We start from the raw sequence: 17,932 nt of genomic DNA, 5'->3' as shown, positions 1-17,932 counted from the left end.
AACATATTCCTAAACTGGACTAGCATTATTTCTATACACTACTTACTTTTGACATATAGGTCAACATCTGGTTGTGGAAGTAAAACACCACTGATTTTGAAACACCATTTCACCATTGAAACACCAAGTTACTTTACAACTACATGTCAACTTATTCTACTTAAACCTAACAGTACTAATAATCTAATGAGAGTTAGTTGACATGTAATTGCAAAGTTACTTATAGTCAGTAGAATGTCTGTTGAGGAGCATCAAAATAAAGTGTTAGCAGATATTAATCAGACAGTCTACTAATACTCTGATGACTGATAGTTTACATGTAGTTGCAAAGTTACTCAAAAGTTATGACAACATCGGAGGTAAGCTAAGCAATAAAGGTAAAGGAAGTAAGTTACTCATAAAAGTAAATTAAGCAATTTTGAACTTTTTTTGTTATGAAAGATTCAACTTTTTTAAGCCAATTTAATTTAATTTAAGTTGAAATGACTTAAACATCCACGATGATTGTACTTAAAAATTTAGGCCAGCAATTGTTTTAGTATGTTTGTTTAAATATAAATGTAAAATATATGGTATTTTATTTATAATCAATGATTTATAGCCAACAGTTGTCATTACTGATTAGATTACATCAATTGTACTGCTTCAATGTGCAGTTCATGATTTTGATAAAGTTACTTTTCTCTCTTTTTTAGATTTTCAAATATATTTTTGCATGGAAGGAATCATGTGTTTTTATCTTTCTCTGAGAAGCTTGGTTAACAAATCTTTATTATGTTTTGTTTAACTGCTTATGAAGAAAATTGGTAGGAAGAATACTTATGAAAAAGTTTTCTGAAAAAGCTGCCAATGGCTGTTGAGCTTTTTTTTGCCATTTTAAAATTAAGTGAATACTTTCCATACAACTCACTAAAAGGCACACTATAAAAGAGTTTATGTAGCGTAAAATCCACCTGTGTGTTAGCGTTTTTTTGCAGCGTTTTTTGTTTTGGAGGAATTGGAGTCTTTCCCATTACCCTAGTAAACATAAAGTAAACTGGGTTGTTAATCTTTTTGAGGGATGTTTATGTCCCCCTTTTTTCCACCACCACCACAAAAAAAAAAAAAAAAACAGTTGCTTTTCCAGATGCCAGCATCCAATCATCACAGAAGCTCTTGAAGGAAAACATGGAGCCACTGGTAATGTGAATCCATGCTGCTGCTACATCTCTTGTGTGTTTGTTTTAGCCCACAGTGATCCACGAATCTAAGTTGTGAATATTTACGGTAAGTACCTGTTATTATTAGCCTTTGCAGCTGTTTATTTTCTCAGTACAGTTGAAAGTCATGCAGAGAAAAACTACAAAAGCGACCACACATGAAAACTGTATTTAATGGGTATTGAAGGGCATTGAGACAATAGAGAGAGAGAGAGAGAGAGAGAGAGAGAGAGAGAGAGAGAGAGAGAGAGAGAGAGAGAGAGGTGGACCTTGGCCTCAGTGGCTCTAGATGTCGTGGGAGAGCATGCTTACTGCAGTAGTTTGGTGGTCTAGCAGCCCTCCCAAAACCTTTTCAAAACCACTTCAAACATGAGGCAGCGAGGCCCATCTTTATATGGCCTTGCAGTGTTTGTGTTTTTTGACTGCACAAAAGTCAGTCATAGTTCCGGTGGAAGAGTGACCTCTGACCCGAAGCGTGACGTATTGATGAACGCAGGAGCGCAGAGAATAGAGCAAAACAAAACACCAGTCATGAATCAGAAGTCTAAATCGAGAATTTTTAAAGAAAAAATATCATAGGAGCTTGAATTTGTTGCCCAGCCCTATTTGTTTAGCCACGAGGGAGTCTACTCTCACCTAAGGCCGTGTGTCCAATGAGTGTGAAATGAGATACTAACACTTTAGCAGATATTCCGTATCATAACAAGCAAATGCTGCACTGCCAAAAGGCTCTCAAGCGCCCGAAGCGAGGCGTTTTCAGCAGAACGTCTTGGTGGACACATGGGTTAAGCGGACGCTACTTCTACATCATACGTTATGCGTCGGGTCAGAGGTCACTCTCCCGCTGGAATTAGACTTGCGTACGGTCCATTGATCTATATAGAATGACTGGATAGCTGATGGAAACTGCCATCAGGCAGTGAAGCCACCGGAAGTGTTCGAGCGGCCATCTTACGATTCCCTACCAGCAGAGGGCTCCAACGGGCGTTATACAGATTGTGGTAGCTTTGACGGTACTTTTAAGATGACCCGCTGTGCAGCATGCAAGTGTAAAACGACGTTCACAAAAGGATGTAGAAAAACTGCCCACAGGTTGTAATTCAAGCTCTATAAGTAGTAATTTATATGTACAATTGTCGCTATTCCTGTGTTGTTTTCTCCGAGGCAAGAGTATCTTAATTCTTCTACTAGTGTTGCCAAAAGAACCGGTAATGTTACTTCGGTAAGTTACCAAAACAGTACTGAAATTTTGAAAATGGGACGATACCAGCATTTCTGCAGTACCGGGTAACTTATATTCTCGGTACCCACTAATAGCTGCTTTCAATCGCTTCAGTGTTTATCTAAGCGCGATCGAGGCTCCAGACTAACTTTTTTACTAGGAGCACTTTAGCCAATGTAGCCTATACCACAATGTATTATACTAGTGCCTGTGAATATTAAACTGCAAAAAACTTGGCTATTAATCCTGCATGTTCTGCTTGTCTCTGTGGGAATGAATGGCGCAGACGCGCGGTTTAATTTACAACACACACACACAGAAGCACACGTGACGCTCGCGCAGGTTTCTGTCTCTGCTGTCTCACGGTATGAGGACATGATGAACTTCCTCTCCAGAGCCGATCTGAGAATCACTTCATGAGCATTTTACCGCTTCATTTGAGAAAAACTATCGTCATATCATAACACACACGGAAACTCAAAGGTCTTCGCGGCAACCCGTCATAATAAAAGTTCGGTTTAGCTTGAAGAAATTGACTGAAATAATTATATTTGCCTACTGTTGTACAGTAGATTTAGCTACATCTTAATGTAATGCAATTTTTAATAAGCAGGAAAAATTTTCGACTTTAAACAAATATCCATTTAAAAGCTTAGGGTGTTTGAGTGGTAAGAATGTACAGGGAGACTTTAGATTTTAAAACGGTGTCTCCTTAGGCAATGTTTTCTCAGTCAAATCATACAATATCCTATTGATTCAATAGAGCGCGTGAGCTCACTAGGGAATACCAATATGGCGGCGCGGTGGCTTCACTGTTTATGACGTAATGAGCTATCCAGTCATTCTATATAGATCAGTGGTACGGCCACTACCAGAAGCCAGTGATTATAGTATATCAAGTTATAAATATTGATATTTATTTTACAAAAACGCATCGCTTTGCTTTAGAAGGCCTTTACAAACCCCCTGGAGTCACATAGATTACTTTTATGATGGATGGATGCACTTTTTTGGGCTTCAAAAACTCAGGCTGTATTCACTTACTCCCGTTATAAAGCTTGGAAGATCCAGGATATTTGTATAATATAACTCTGATTGTGTTTGGCTGAAAGAAGAAAGCCATATACACCTAGGATGGCTTGAGGGTGAGTAAATATAGGATACTTTTCATTTTTGGGTGAACTAACCCTTTAATATGTCACTTATTCCTTGTTATCCTCACACCGTTGAATCATATATAAGGCCACGTAGCGTTTACATATGTATTTCCCACCAAGAAGCCTTTTCCCACAGTACTTACAATGTTTCCCCCATTTTGGACGGAGCAGAGTCTGTGTTTGAATCATTCTAGGCCAAGTGTTACGTTTATCCAGATGCGTTTCCTATAAAACCTCTTAAACCTCATATTGGGATGAGAATCGGCGTTCGAGTCAGTACAAGCCCGGAGTCCATTAGGACAATCCCAAGAACAGTTCTCCAGTGGGGGCCCTTGAAAAGTGGACCGTGCTGATGGGAGGGGGCTCTCTCTGGAGAAACTGTGATTGGAAGCAGATGTTGGCCCGAGAAAGCCATGGAGGAGGAGGGGAGGTTTCGGAAAATTCTCAGGCCTGACTCTTCACTTTCTGGGCCCTGCCTCCGTCGGCCAATCGGAGGACATCAGCGGCCCATTTGAAGGGTGTTAGGAGCATCCCTATTGGAGGAGAGGCCAACCGTGGGCGCAGGGAGCAGATGTCCTGGGAAAGGCGTGCAAACTCCCAAACGAAGCACAGTAAAAGAGAAGTGAAAACATTCAAACCTACAACAGTACATGCAGCAGATTCTGTTCTCAGCCAGCTGTGCTTACATACACACACTTGTGCAAACATGTGCCTGGAATCACACACTGCGGCCAGCAGAAATGGACTCGGACGTATAAATCTGAATCAGAGGGGAAAGAGGACGAGATAAAGTTGATGACAACATAAGCACATTTTTCTCGCAAATACCAAATATTACATTATTGATGTGGGTTTTGCAGGTGCAGCCACTTGCCTTTTTATTACAATACCAGCATAATAAATGCATTCAGTGCACTTCATCACGAGCGCTGACATGATTCAAGCTTTTAGCACAGAAATGTCAGGTGTTGAATGCAGTGGATATCGTCCGCTGACCCTCCGTCTACCTTTTCGGCCCCTGTCGGGTTTGCCCCAACAAACACTCACTTTTCATTGTACCTGTCTACTGGTTTATAAGCTCTCATACCTTCTGAAACAAATATCAATCAGCATTCCTGATGGAAAGTCCACATTACCATCTGAAGACATCTCCATTTCCCGTCTCGAATGGCAGGTCCACAGCTTTTGGCCCCTCATGAATAGGCGGCGGCCCCGGCGAGGGTGCTTTCATCTGGGCAGGGACACGAGGAGGTTATGGAGGTGTCTTTGTGAGCCGGTAGCACATTACGGGAGACCTGGACTAGGACAAGAGTAATAAAAATGCAAATTGCAGGCAAAGCTTATGCGGCCCAAGCTACGACCCACTACACACTCATAATACACTCCCCACCTGTGGCTAAATCTGGGTCAGGACGTCTTCACTCAGATGTAGACACTGAGAAGTGAGAGAGAGAATGTATGATGACGCATGAATGAAATGACATTAATAAGGGTCTGTGATGTTTCCTATTGAATCATATTTAAAAGTAAATACAAATTGGGTTCACAAGAGTAGATAACCCATGATTGTTTTCTTTTGTTTTGGTTTATATTTGTTTGTATGTATTTGATGTGTACCAGGGATGTCTTAATTAGATCCAGTGGCATTTTTGTATGATTGATGAATGATTCCTGAATAAATAACTCTGGCAGTACAAATTGGGGTTATGATAGTAAAATTAAAGTATTTATTATGAACATAAATGAGTAGATTATCCCATTAATGCACAGATTTTAGTTTGGTTTATTTTTTCATTTGTTTAATTTTATATTTTCTTTAGTTTATTTTATTTATAGCAGAGATGTCTTAATTAGATTAATTTGCATATTTAAATAACTAAATATAATAATGATAAATACATAAATAATAATTTTTTTTAATTTTTTTTTTATATTTTATTTATTTATTATTTATTTTCTACAAGAGAGGTATTAATTAAAATAATATGTATATTTGTAAACATAAATAAATAAATAAATAAATAAATAAATAGATAGATAAATAAATAATAAATAAATAAATAAATAAATAAATAAATAAATAAATAAATAAATGAATGAATGAATGAATGAATGAATGAATGAATGAATGAATGAATGTTTATTTACCAGACATTTCTTAATTAGAATAATTTGTACTTTGTTAATTTGTTGTAAGATATGCAAATATTGATATATTACGGTGTTTTGTTCATCTGTCATTTTAGAGTCTTCCACTTGGATCCAATCGACCAAAACACATCTTTATACCAGGTGTAAACAGGGCCTAAATTGCTAGGTGCAACTTTAAATAGTTATTTAACACCCTGAATTAATTTACATTTATTAGGTCATTATTGTTTCCTATTTATACGATAAGTACAAATTGGGTTCACAACAGAATAACTAGTACATTTATTGTGAAAATAAATGAGTAGTTTAACCCAGTAATGCATAGATACTTCCCATGTTTTATTAAAATATTCTGCTATTTAAATATTTGATGTTAAATCAAGCACCTTTATACATCGGCTTACAGTAGATGGATTAACATAAAGATAATCATTTGCAAGCAGATCATGAGTAATCGCAGAAACCATGAGAATAGAGATAGATCAGACACTGATAGTCCAATAGGCTCAGTTATGGGGCTGTAATGAAGTCCCAAGACAGTGTTACTGATCCGTGGTAATATTGACCCAGACCAGATTCGACCGTTCGGGACAATGAGCCCAGAATAGAATACAGTGTTATGAAGAGGACATTGGGGAACCAGGAATGGGCTCGTATTTCACAAGCTCTGGCGTAATGGAACCACTGAGAGGAGCTTAACATGCGTCATGAGGGCCATCTCTCTCTGCAGCTCCTCACGGGGATACATGGCGCTTTTTGCGAGCTAATTTATCACAGCCAGATCAGCTTTTGGAGCACAGATAGTGCCTCACACCACCACTGACGGGACCAGGCGGTTCTGACATGAAAATCATGCAGTTCAGTCAGATGCTATTCAATACATGATAACGTTTTCTAAAGTAGAACCATCATTGAATGATTACATGAACTCATTTTTGTCAGTTCGGTTTGAAAATGTTACATTACGATTCACATATTAATTTAGTTATGCAGTGCATTTATCCAAACCAGTTCATAAGTCGTAAATAAACTTAAGTAAAACGTATGTAAACAGAGATCTTATTGAAAAGGGGCTCTGGTAAACATACAGTGGTGCTCAGAATTAATGGCACCCCTGGTAAATATGATCAAAAATGCCTGTAAAAAAAATTAATCTGCATTGTTTATCCTTTTGATCTTTCATTCAAAAAAATTACAAAAATCTAACCTTTCATTGAAGTAAAATAATTGAAAGTGGGGAGGAAATCACATTATGAAATAAATGCTTTTCTCCAAAACATGCTGGCCATAATTATTACGGATCCCTGTTATCAAATACTTTTTGCAACCTCCTTTTGCCAAGATAACAGCTCTGAGTTTTCTTCTATAATGCCTGATGAGTTTGGAGAACAACTGACCAGAGATCAGAGACCATTCCTCCATACAGAATCTCTCCAGATCTGCAGATTCACAAGTTCATGTTGGTGCTTCTTCTCTTCAGTTCACCCCACTCATCTTATATATGGTTCAGGTCAGGGAACTTGGACGGTCATGGCAGAAGCTTCATTTTGTGCTCAGAGACCCATTTTTGTGTTGATTTTGATGTTTGTTTTGGACCGTTGTCCTGATGGAAGATCCAACCATGGCCCATTTTAAGATTTCTTGCAAAGGCAGCCAGGTTTAGATTTTTTATCTGCTGGTATTTGCTAGAATCCATAATACCATGTATCTGAACAAGATGTCCAGGACCTCCAGCAAAAAAATAGGCCTACGACATATAAGATCCAGTAGTATATTTAACCATACGCATGGGGTACTTTTTATCCCTGTTTGCATCAAACACATCTGGTGGGTTTGCTGCCAAAAATCCTTTTTTTAGTTTCATCCGACCATAGAATCCAGTCGTTTCTGAAAACTGAATATGCTGGAGTTTGTTTTTGGAGGAGCAAGGAGGATTTTCTTGAAACCCTCCCAAACAACATGTGGTGATGTAGGGGTTGTTTGGTATATTTTTTAGGCTTTCTGACCCCCAAGACTCAAGTAATCTCTGCAATTCTCCATCTGTGATCCTTGGAGAGTCTTTGGCCACTCAAACTCTCTTCCTCACCATGCATTAAGACAATATAGACACACGTCCTCTTCCTGGCAGATTCATAACATCTTTAGTCGATTGGAACTTCTTAATTATTGCCCTGATGGTAAAAAGGGGGATTTGCAATTCTTTAGCTATTTTCTTACAGCCACTTTCTATTTTGGGATGCTCAACAATTTTTTTTATGCACATCAGAACTATATTCTTTGGTTTTACTCATTGTGATGGATAAATAAGGGAATTTGTATAAACTCATATATAAACTCCTGTGAAACAAGAAGTCATAGCTAGACAATTTCATGTTCCTAGTCACCCTGGTCTGCTAAAAAAAGGTAAATATTAATGGGAATATACTTCAGAGATACATACCCCCCCCCCCCCCACACACACACACACACACAAACTTTCAATTATTTTACTTCAATGAATGGTTAGATTTTTGCTAACTTTTTGAATGAAAGATCAAAAGGATAAACAATGCAGATTTATTTTTTACAGGCATTTTTGATCATATTTACCAGGGGTGCCATTAATTCTGACCACTACTGTATGCATCACGGCACTGCACAATGCATGCAAGGTATTTTTGAATCTGATTGAGAAGATTATCGTATTTAAGCATGTACAGTAGATTGGATAATTTCAGATCTACACCACCTTTTTCCAAACGATCCAATTTTCATTCAGATCAAGCTGTATTGAATGTGTTAAGGAGTTTACATGAAGGCTTTTCAATCTTGTTGGGCCATCAATCCAATTATAAACAAATTATTTGGGATGCATGTATGGGTAACACTTTATTGTGACTCTTTATTAACTCTAAATAACTTTGCAACTACGTCAACTTATTCCACTAACCCTAACCCTAAACCTAACCCTAACCTATCAATCTACTAATAGTCTGAGAGAGTTGAGAGTAGTTGACATGTAGTTGCAAAGCTACCTTATGGTCACACTGTCCAATTTTCACTATTAACTAACTATTAACATTTTTTGCCTCAATAAATGAATGACTAATGAGTCCTATAAGTCCTAAATAAGTCCTAATGACTGCTTAAAAATAGTTAGTATGGTAGTTGTTGAGTTTTGGTATTGGGTGGATTAAGGGATGTAGAATATGATAATGCATTATAAGGCATTATTATGTGCTTTAAGTACTTATAAACAGTCAATATCCTAGCAATATGGATGCTAAGCTACTAGTTAATAGTGAAAATTGCCCTATAATAATGTGTTAGTGGACTATTGAAATAAAGTGCAATCACATAAACACTTAAAGTGTACTTTGGATGTTTTCTTTCCACTGGTCTGAATGAAGACAAGTTGTGAAAGCAAAATTAACCAATGTAAGAAAAAAGTGGTTTGTCTCTACCTTTGTCTGTACTTCATTCTTTAATATCTTGTCATGTCCACAATTGACCACACAAAAGTACACAATGTTCAAGGTCTGTGTGTTATAGACATCATTCAGCACTAGAAGTTTCACGTTTGCAGGTGGTTCCTCTCTTACCTTCACCTTTGTCTACTTCAGATCCGCACACAACTGTGATCACACACGTCACCAAACACACACCAGCACAATTGTTCATAATCAATCTGATCTTGCTAAAATAAACTTAAATAGTTACCCTAAATATGCATATAATTATAAATATTATGTAAAGTTGATGAGGAAGATCTGCATGAGAGTGTTTGGGAAGCGTATCTCTTTTTTTTCTTTCTTTTTTTTGCACTATGCAGTAGAAAAATGTTGTAAAGGGTTGTCAGGTTACACAAACACTGTGTATCTGTGGGTTTGAAGGCACCTACAGTTGGGGATTTCAAAGGGGTAATTTTCATATCTGACTGAGGTAATTTTCCATTACGGTTAAGTGAAAGAAAAAAAAACGAAAGAAAAGCAGAGAAAGATAGACCAAAAAAAATCTGCAAGTGCAAAAGTGTTATAAGTTGTGAAGTTAGGTGATGTTCTATGCCTGCATGCTGTTGAAGATTTTCTGTCTCTTTCTAGCGCACACACGCACACACACACACACACACACACACACACACACACAAGGGAGATTGAGAAGTGTGTGGAGTTTGAGCACAATAATTTTTCTGCTAAAGTCTATGGCTGGCCTCAGCTGTCTCCTGTATCCTACCATCAGATTAGAAGCAGACAAACAAATCACAATGTCACAAAAAGTCAAAATAATAGTGTAACGAGGTTAGATGTTACGGGAAACGGCAAACATTCACACACATTTTAATGATATACAATAAAACAAATACAAAATGAAAGTAAAAGACAGCAGCCCCTCACGGACGACTGCTGTCACATATAACAAAACAAACACAACACAAATCCAGGCCTGTTCCTCTCTCAATCTCCACTGTTGTCGCTCCTCCTTTTATGCTTCCGCTCCTCCGTGAGAGATACGAGACCGGTGCGTCGCTCATCAGTAATCACGCCACCGCCACCGGCCTCGTGCCGCTCTCTCACGGCCCTCGGCCTCGTCCTGCCTGCCACAAATAGCGAGTTAAAAAACGCCACACGGCATCAGCAGAATCAAACCGAATCACAAAAAAATAAGGACTATTTGGTTTCGCTTTATTTTGATGGTCCCTTTAACACATTCTGTTGACTATAAGTAACGTTGCACCTACATGTCTACTATACACTCATTAAAGTATTAGTAGACTGTTAGTTTAGGGTTTGGGTTAGTAGATTAGTAGAATAAGTTCACATGTACTTGTAAAGTTATTCATAGTCAGTTGAATGTCTGTTGAGGAGCATCAAAATAAAGAGTTAGCAGATATTAATCAGACAGTCTACTAATACTCTGATCTGAGTTAGTTGACATGTAGTTGCAAAGTTACTTAGTCAAGAGAATGTTAAAAAAAGGACCATCAAAATAAAGTGTTACTGATTACACTTTATTTTAATAGTCCACTTTAGAGATTTTACCAACTATAAGTAATTTGCAACTACATGTCAACTAATTCTCATTAGACTATTAGTAGACTGTTAGTTTAGGGATCGGGTTAGTTGAATAAGCTGACATGTAGTTACAAAGTTACTTATAGTCGGTAGAATATCTGTTGAGGAGTATAAAAATAAGTGTAAGCAAATATTAAGCAGACAGTCTACTGATTCTTTAATGAGGGTTAGTTGACATGTAGCTGCAAAGTTGCTCATAGTTAGTAGAATGCGGGCGATCGAAATAAAGTGTTACCCCCCAAAATTATTTTTTTTTCAGTCAGAAATATTCACTTCAGCAGCACTTACAGACATCAGACTTTACTATTATATTCCTACATATAGTCTAAGGTTTTTACAGTGGGATTTACATATGGGAATATTTCACCTGATTGTTTTATTCCTGAAAATATGGTAAACTATCAAAAATCTCTGTTCACCGTTTTATCTGGATTTCTGTTCTACAAATGTATGCATATTTATTTAGACAATCCCTAATTTGCATATTCAAACATATGTAAACTTGTCATACAAATTAATTGTCAGTAACACTTTATTTTAGGATGACGTAGTCACATGTTACTACATTTACTTACTATAGTAATAACAGTAACTAACCCTAAGCCAAACCCTAACCTTAACTCTATAGCAAGTACATGCAGTTAATTAATATTACCCAGTACTTATTTGAGTAAGTACAATGTAACTACGTCACCTTAAAATAAAGTGTAACCTAATTGTCTTGTTTAATCAACTGGAAAAATCATGTACTTTTTTGTCAAAAAGAGCCCTGGAGTAAAAATGTTACCTGCCAATGACTGTTTCATTTCCAAATGTTAAAAAGACAGAAACTACATCTACACAGAGTATAATGGAATATGATACATCTCTAAATATGAAATGCTGAATATCTGACCACCATGACGGACTAAGAAAAGTCCTGACTACTTCTCAACTCAGAACATGGACATTTCCAGATATAGTTACCAAAAAGGCTATGGTCTAGCGCACACAAAATAACTGTAAAATCATTCCTTGACCTGTGCTCTGATTATGCACAATCCACTGACTCTTTCTTTCCACAAAAGCGATACCCGTACAAAGACTGAGGTGAATCCCCTGACATTTATGTGAACAATCCAAATTATAATCAGCATAAACAGTAAGAGTTGAATTGAAACATTAGCATGCATTTCAAATGGTCTAGTTAGTATTTGATTTGTCTTTTTCAGTCACATGATGTACACACATGGCCCAGAAAACCAAAATATTCCTTCATTTTATGTCAGTTTCTTTGGTTTGCATTGTTTGACATTTTAAAACTTCCTAAAATGGTTTATTTCTGAGATTTGGTAGCCTCTTTTTTTGTAGTTCTTTATACTTTGGAAATATTAACCCATATGTATACAGTCAAGAAAGCTTTTTTGGATCTTAATGGAGAGGACAAACAATGATAAGAGACGGCCCTTGCCATTTGCAAGTTACTGTACATTGTGCCTTGTGAATGGACTCATTGTGCCTGCTTCAGTTCTTACGTCAATGGGCTTTATTTAGGGTCTTCTTTGCACACAAGATCAACCACGAATGAAGATATTCCCTATATAAAAAGAGCCCGTAGCTCATTAAAAAAAGCCCTGTGTGACGGTCAAAGATGCAGCACGCAAATCTTGAGTGTGAGAATCAAAGGTAACAGCCTGTCTTTCCGTGATGTGTAGGCTTTTGCTTGATGAAAAACTGCAGCTGCGGTATGTATAAAGATTAGCAATGAAAGAAAGGAGCAGCTCATTTAACCAAGACTCATAATAAATGAAACCACAAATCTGCCGCAAAGCCTGCAAAGCGCTGCACAGAGAGAGAGAGAGAGAGAGAGAGAGAGAGCAAGGTGATAATCTGCATGCGTTAGCAACTTCATACCTGTGTTTGTGAGAGTTATCGGTTGATAAGGGTGTGTCTTCCTTCGTGCTACTTTTGATTCAGCATTATTTCATATAGAATCATTTTGGAATGAATAACGAAGCAGCACACAGATCATTTTCTCCACATATATTTTTAATAACATAACAATTTAAAGTACAATAAGAAATAGAAGCTACTGTATATAAAACTCTCCAGCGGAACATAATGATGGGCCAGCATCAGCCTTATCTATACAGAACTGTATAAGCAGACAGGTCTTTAAATTCCTTAAATTCAACTTCTTTTTTTTCTCTTTTTTTTTCATATAAAAGAAAACAAATCGCTACATTTTGTCCTGCGCTACCTTATTTTTTTTTCTCCCACGAAAGCACCAGCTGTCTGCATCTCATATTTCAAAGTTTATAAAATATAAATTATTGAAAAATATCAAAATGTTTGTGAACTAAATACATTAAAATTCTCATTTTAACAAAAAAATACAGAAATATAAAATATACAAAATAAGGCAAAATTGTGGGGAAATAAAAACAACACTCAGTATGTATGCATCAGTCAAAAGTGTTGATTTTCACACAAATGCATCATTTTTTTACAATCAGGACAAAGACTGCATTATGATCTGAGCCTTATTAAAATAAGACTTGTTTCCATGGAACATGTCGCTGGCTTTCGGTGTGGTTTAAGAATGTCAGGTAGCATCACTGTGGGCTTTGACAAAATCACGCTTTCTTCTGTCTGAACATGTTCTCTTGTTATTTCAGTGAGACTTTTAAGCTTGTTCAGGTGATGTACCACTTTATGTTGTTGTTCATGGTAGGACGGTGTGTCTAAAATGAGCTTAAATTCTGAGCTCTGAGCTTGTGTATATGGTTTATTTTTCAATCTAGCAATTTTATGAAATGTTATCTGTAAAAATAGACAATTCCAAATCTCCACCAATCAGGATGGGTAGCATCTGCCTCTGTAAACAATATGGTTTGTTTTCTTAGAAGAACCTTCTTAACTTTGTCTTTTCCCACAAGGTCTTGTGTACAAGACGAGACCCTTCCCACACAGTGAAACAGTCGAAATGATTCTACTTAGCCTTTTAAAGTACTGAAAATACTGGTCCTTTGCATTTCAGTGTCAAGTTTGCACATTTGTATGTGCAATTTCTCCAAATAACTACATTTAAAGTACATTATTCATTTCATGGACACTGCAATGTAACTCTGGCTTAAGTCCCAACCAGCGATGACTAAAACAGTTCAATGACTATAATACTGCATTTAAATACCTTTAAAAACCATTACGAAACGTACTCCCATTTTCGATCTTGTGATATTTGGTAGCCAGTTGTAGCACACGCAATCATCTTCAAAGCTGCCGAAAGTATCAGCATGATCTGGCGGTCCTCCTTATCTTAACATTATATCAGCCACTACCAGTAACAGACACTTTCACAAACCATCTGGAAAATAAAAACACGTCCACAAAAGATCTTTCGTTCCCGCTGCAAAAACCATCTTACATACGTTGACAATCCAGATGCATGCTGAAGTGTGCACTTTTCAACATGGCTAAAGCGCACAAGACCGTTCTCAAGGTTAAAACACCTCGCGTGGCGCGTTCTCAAACGTCTCGGGTTTATGGCTTTCGGTTCAGTCTAGCACTGCCAGCAAACCGTTTGATAGCGAAGAGGCCCGGTTGAATGATATTTCAGTTGTCACATTCCGACGCATTTCAGTTTACCTCGAGAAAACACAGTAAGTTCATAAACACGGTGTGCTATATTAAGGCAAGACTTTTATGAAAAATGATTCATGTACAAACAAAGCCAAGGCAAGAAATGTTTGATGTCTTTTGTCCTAATACAAGTGATGAAACGACACCAGCGGTATCATGAACGCACACTCTCACCACAAACGTGTGCGTGTGCTGCGACTGTCACCGTTGAGAAGCCAACGGCCGCATTCATATGCGTCTCTCAGTTTGACTGAGGTGCGTCTCGTCTCTTTCAACTGAAAAGGGCGAGACTGGTATCTATTTTGATCTGGTGATCAAAAACAGCGTTTTCAGCTATGGACATTGTGGTAAGAGCAACCCATATAACCGAACGTGACCTTAAAAGAAGCAGAGAGAGAATATCTAAGCACAGTTTCACTTCAATAAACCTTCATCTTCTGCATATGAAAATGTACAATCTCTGTCCGGACAGCATCTCAATACGATTGGTCTCTCCACAAATTAATACTGACAATAGATCTTTAAGAAACAATAAAAAAAATGTTTAAAACAATTTGGTCCGGCTGAGAACTCACTTTCTCCTGGTGGGTATGCAAGGAGACAGAAACAGTAAGTAACTTAATTGTAAATATTTCTGCGATATTCCTCTTGTCTCTAATTTTGGCAATGCGTTTAATAACAGGAGCAGTCAGTCCAAGAAATGTCCATCTCTTTGTCTTCTGTTCCTTCCCGGTGTTTGTGCTACTGGGACAAAACGGCAGTTCTACCTGAACTTAGAGTTTTCCCTTCCCCGCAGAACTATAAACAATACAGGCGCACAAAGTCTACAGATTCTAAGTTTTGGTAAATGTTTTGATGATTCCTTTTTTTGTCCCGTATGAGCTCAAAACAAGACTGGACCACGACTAAGGTGTTAAGATGCGATGTGATTGGACCCGAAAATGGACGACCCGTTTTTTTTTTTTTTCTTTCCAGGATCTGTAAAGGACTTTTTCAGCCCCCCCCCCCCCTTTCCAAACTTTACTCATCCGTGTCAGGCTTGACATCTAACATGGTGTGGAGCTCTTCGGGAGTGTATCCCAGTAGGCTTTTCAAGTCACACACGAAGCGGTAGACATAGCGCTTGCCGGACGTCTTGTGGATGATGTTTTTGTCATAGTAGTAGCGTAGACCACGACTCAACTTCTCGTAATTCATCTTGGGCTTGTTTTTCCTCTTGCCCCATCTACGTGCCACCTAGAGGTCAAGGAGACACAGGTCAGGATCAGGAACCCACATAATAATTATTCGCTTCCTCATGAGATTCTATAGTGTATGCGACCATGTGCTCTTGCAGTGGTGGTATAGTGATTGCATCAGATACACTAGAGATAGAGCAATAATTGGTTTTCAAATGATAAATGGCACTGTGAGGTTAGTCTCTGAAGAACAACAGTTCAAAACACGGACATATTAATATATGCATTTACTTAACTAGCTAGAGCTTTTTTGGTTCTGTATTTTGGTATTATACGCATAAAAAAACTTTTTGAATCAAGACAACTCTCGGAATATTTTTAGCATGCTATTGAATATGGCCATGTTAATGTTTTTGGACTTGGCGGACATGACCTGCTACGCTGCTGCTGTTTATTATTGCTATGCACTACTACTAAAAAATACATAGACACGCAGCTGTGAGCATGTAAGATATGCGGCTGCTGCATGAATAGACACATAAATCCTGTAGCAGATCTAGGCAGGTGGAGCTGGGGAGGTGGAGGGGTTCAGATTATAGCACACTGTAGGACTAACTTACAGCAAACGCTGAACCAAATTATTTAAATGTTGAGCAAGCAATCTCATTGGCTGCAGGATCAGCAGAGCCCAATCAGCTTGTGCCACGTAGTAATGATGTGATTTCTTGCAGAGGGCATGTAAAGGATCTATCAGCCTGCACCCTCTAGAGTTTCATGACTGAACTAGATGTTTTTTATGGTTTTAGTTTTAGATTTAGTTAACTATATTAGCCCGGCATAGCCCATTATAAAAAATAAATAAATAAATAATAATAATAATAATAATAATAATAATAATAATAATAATAATAATAATAATAATAATAATATAATATAAAAAAGTTATTTTGTACTTTTTGAATTTTTCCCTTTTTTTTTTAGTCTATTCTTCCCCACCTATACAGATGATGTTGATTATAACCCCTCACCTCATCAGGGTCGGAAAGCTTGAACTCCCAGCCGTCTCCAGTCCAGCTGATGAAGGACTGGCAGGATTTGTCCGTCAAGAGCTCCAACAGAAACTGCCAGAGTTGGATGGGTCCGCTTCCTGAATGGACAAACAACACCACAACGACTTAATGCAATCCTATGGAGGATGTTCACAACAAAATGTCCATTTATCTCAAGTACCATATACAGTATGCAACATATGTCAAAGTACCATATTATCACCATTCTAGAATCTTCAGTTCTACTGCATTAAGTATAAAAGAAATGTTAGATTTCAAAATCCCGGTCCAAACAGAGTTTAACATGCCACTAGCTTTATGTCACGCTGCATGAAAACAGAGACCGGCGTGACACAATGGAGTATTGACTGGCTACTGCACCAGACCGCATGTCCTACTTGAGTTTGGGCTCTTTATGTGAATTCCAAACCACTGACATCATTTGGATTTGCCCCAAGGCTACATATCTGGTGGATAAATGTGTTTGATCACGCAAACCATGATGTATATGTCTGCATGTCGCCCGGGTGCATTTGAAAGCACACATGTGTGTGATGTCTATATGTGTGTGAACGGCTGTGTGGGTGTGAGAGAGAAGCCCTTGGCGGCCATCTGCAAAACGAGAAGTTTTTCTCACAAGCTTTTAACATTGCATTCGCCCCTAACTGTGATGGGGTCAACTTTAAGGACTTTAGCCTTTCTGCACGGGGACATATTTAAGGAGACATTTGAAATATTACAACCGTGCATCTTAATGCACTTGATTATGAGAAGCGATTTAAGGACTAGCGTGAAGTGTTTATGTGGTCGCGTTGACCTATTGAGCGAGATCTATCCTGCAAGAGCTTTACAGCGTGTAGGCAGCAGCGGAACAGCTCTTGTACCCGTCAAGATAAGTTTTGGCTTTTCTTCATCTTGTGGTTTGTGCGCATTAAATTGAACCGTCACTTCATATCACACCTGCTGCAAAACAACAGCGAAGAGAAGAGAGAGTCTAATCTCCTGCAAACATCAAGTCCTGCACTATATTAGCACCAGATTTTTACATTTATCAGTAGGTTATCACTATTGGATATTTAGTTGTGCATGCTTACATTCAGATTACCTCTGACATCATCTGAATAATCATGAATAATCTTTTTTCATACTTTTCACTAGAACACTAAATTCACTAGTAGCATATACAATTATTTAAACAGAGTATAGGATTTTAATCTCAATTTATCAGTTTTTCGTCAATTCGGCAATATATATATATATATATATATATATATATATATATATATATATATATATATATATAT

General features: G+C 37.7%; 2 protein-coding genes across 9 annotated transcripts in view; both read right to left on the bottom strand.

Moving 5' to 3' along the window:
• The window catches only part of kirrel3b (kirre like nephrin family adhesion molecule 3b), a 648,233-nt gene that overhangs the window by 575,408 nt on the left and 54,893 nt on the right, over window positions 1–17,932 (bottom strand). The gene's annotated exons all lie outside the window — the stretch shown is intronic.
• Window positions 12,791–17,932, bottom strand: part of ets1 (v-ets avian erythroblastosis virus E26 oncogene homolog 1) — a 54,767-nt gene continuing 49,625 nt past the window's right edge. For all 8 annotated transcript variants that reach the window (XM_077225037.1, XM_077225038.1, XM_077225039.1 and 5 more), the window contains 2 exons: window positions 16,608–16,726; window positions 12,791–15,637 (listed from right to left, as the gene is read on the bottom strand). In XM_077225037.1, coding sequence (XP_077081152.1) covers window positions 15,422–15,637; window positions 16,608–16,726 — 335 coding nt within the window. In that variant the 3' untranslated portion in view covers window positions 12,791–15,421. The remainder of the gene's footprint in view (window positions 15,638–16,607; window positions 16,727–17,932) is intronic.

Source organism: Siphateles boraxobius, unplaced genomic scaffold (genome assembly GCF_051911475.1).
Source record: "Siphateles boraxobius isolate OS27281-9 unplaced genomic scaffold, OSU_SipBor_1 98, whole genome shotgun sequence".
In the NCBI taxonomy this organism is placed as follows: Eukaryota; Metazoa; Chordata; class Actinopteri; order Cypriniformes; family Leuciscidae; genus Siphateles; species Siphateles boraxobius.
Note: the sequence above shows the minus strand (reverse complement) of the source record. Positions and strands in the feature narration are given on the sequence as shown.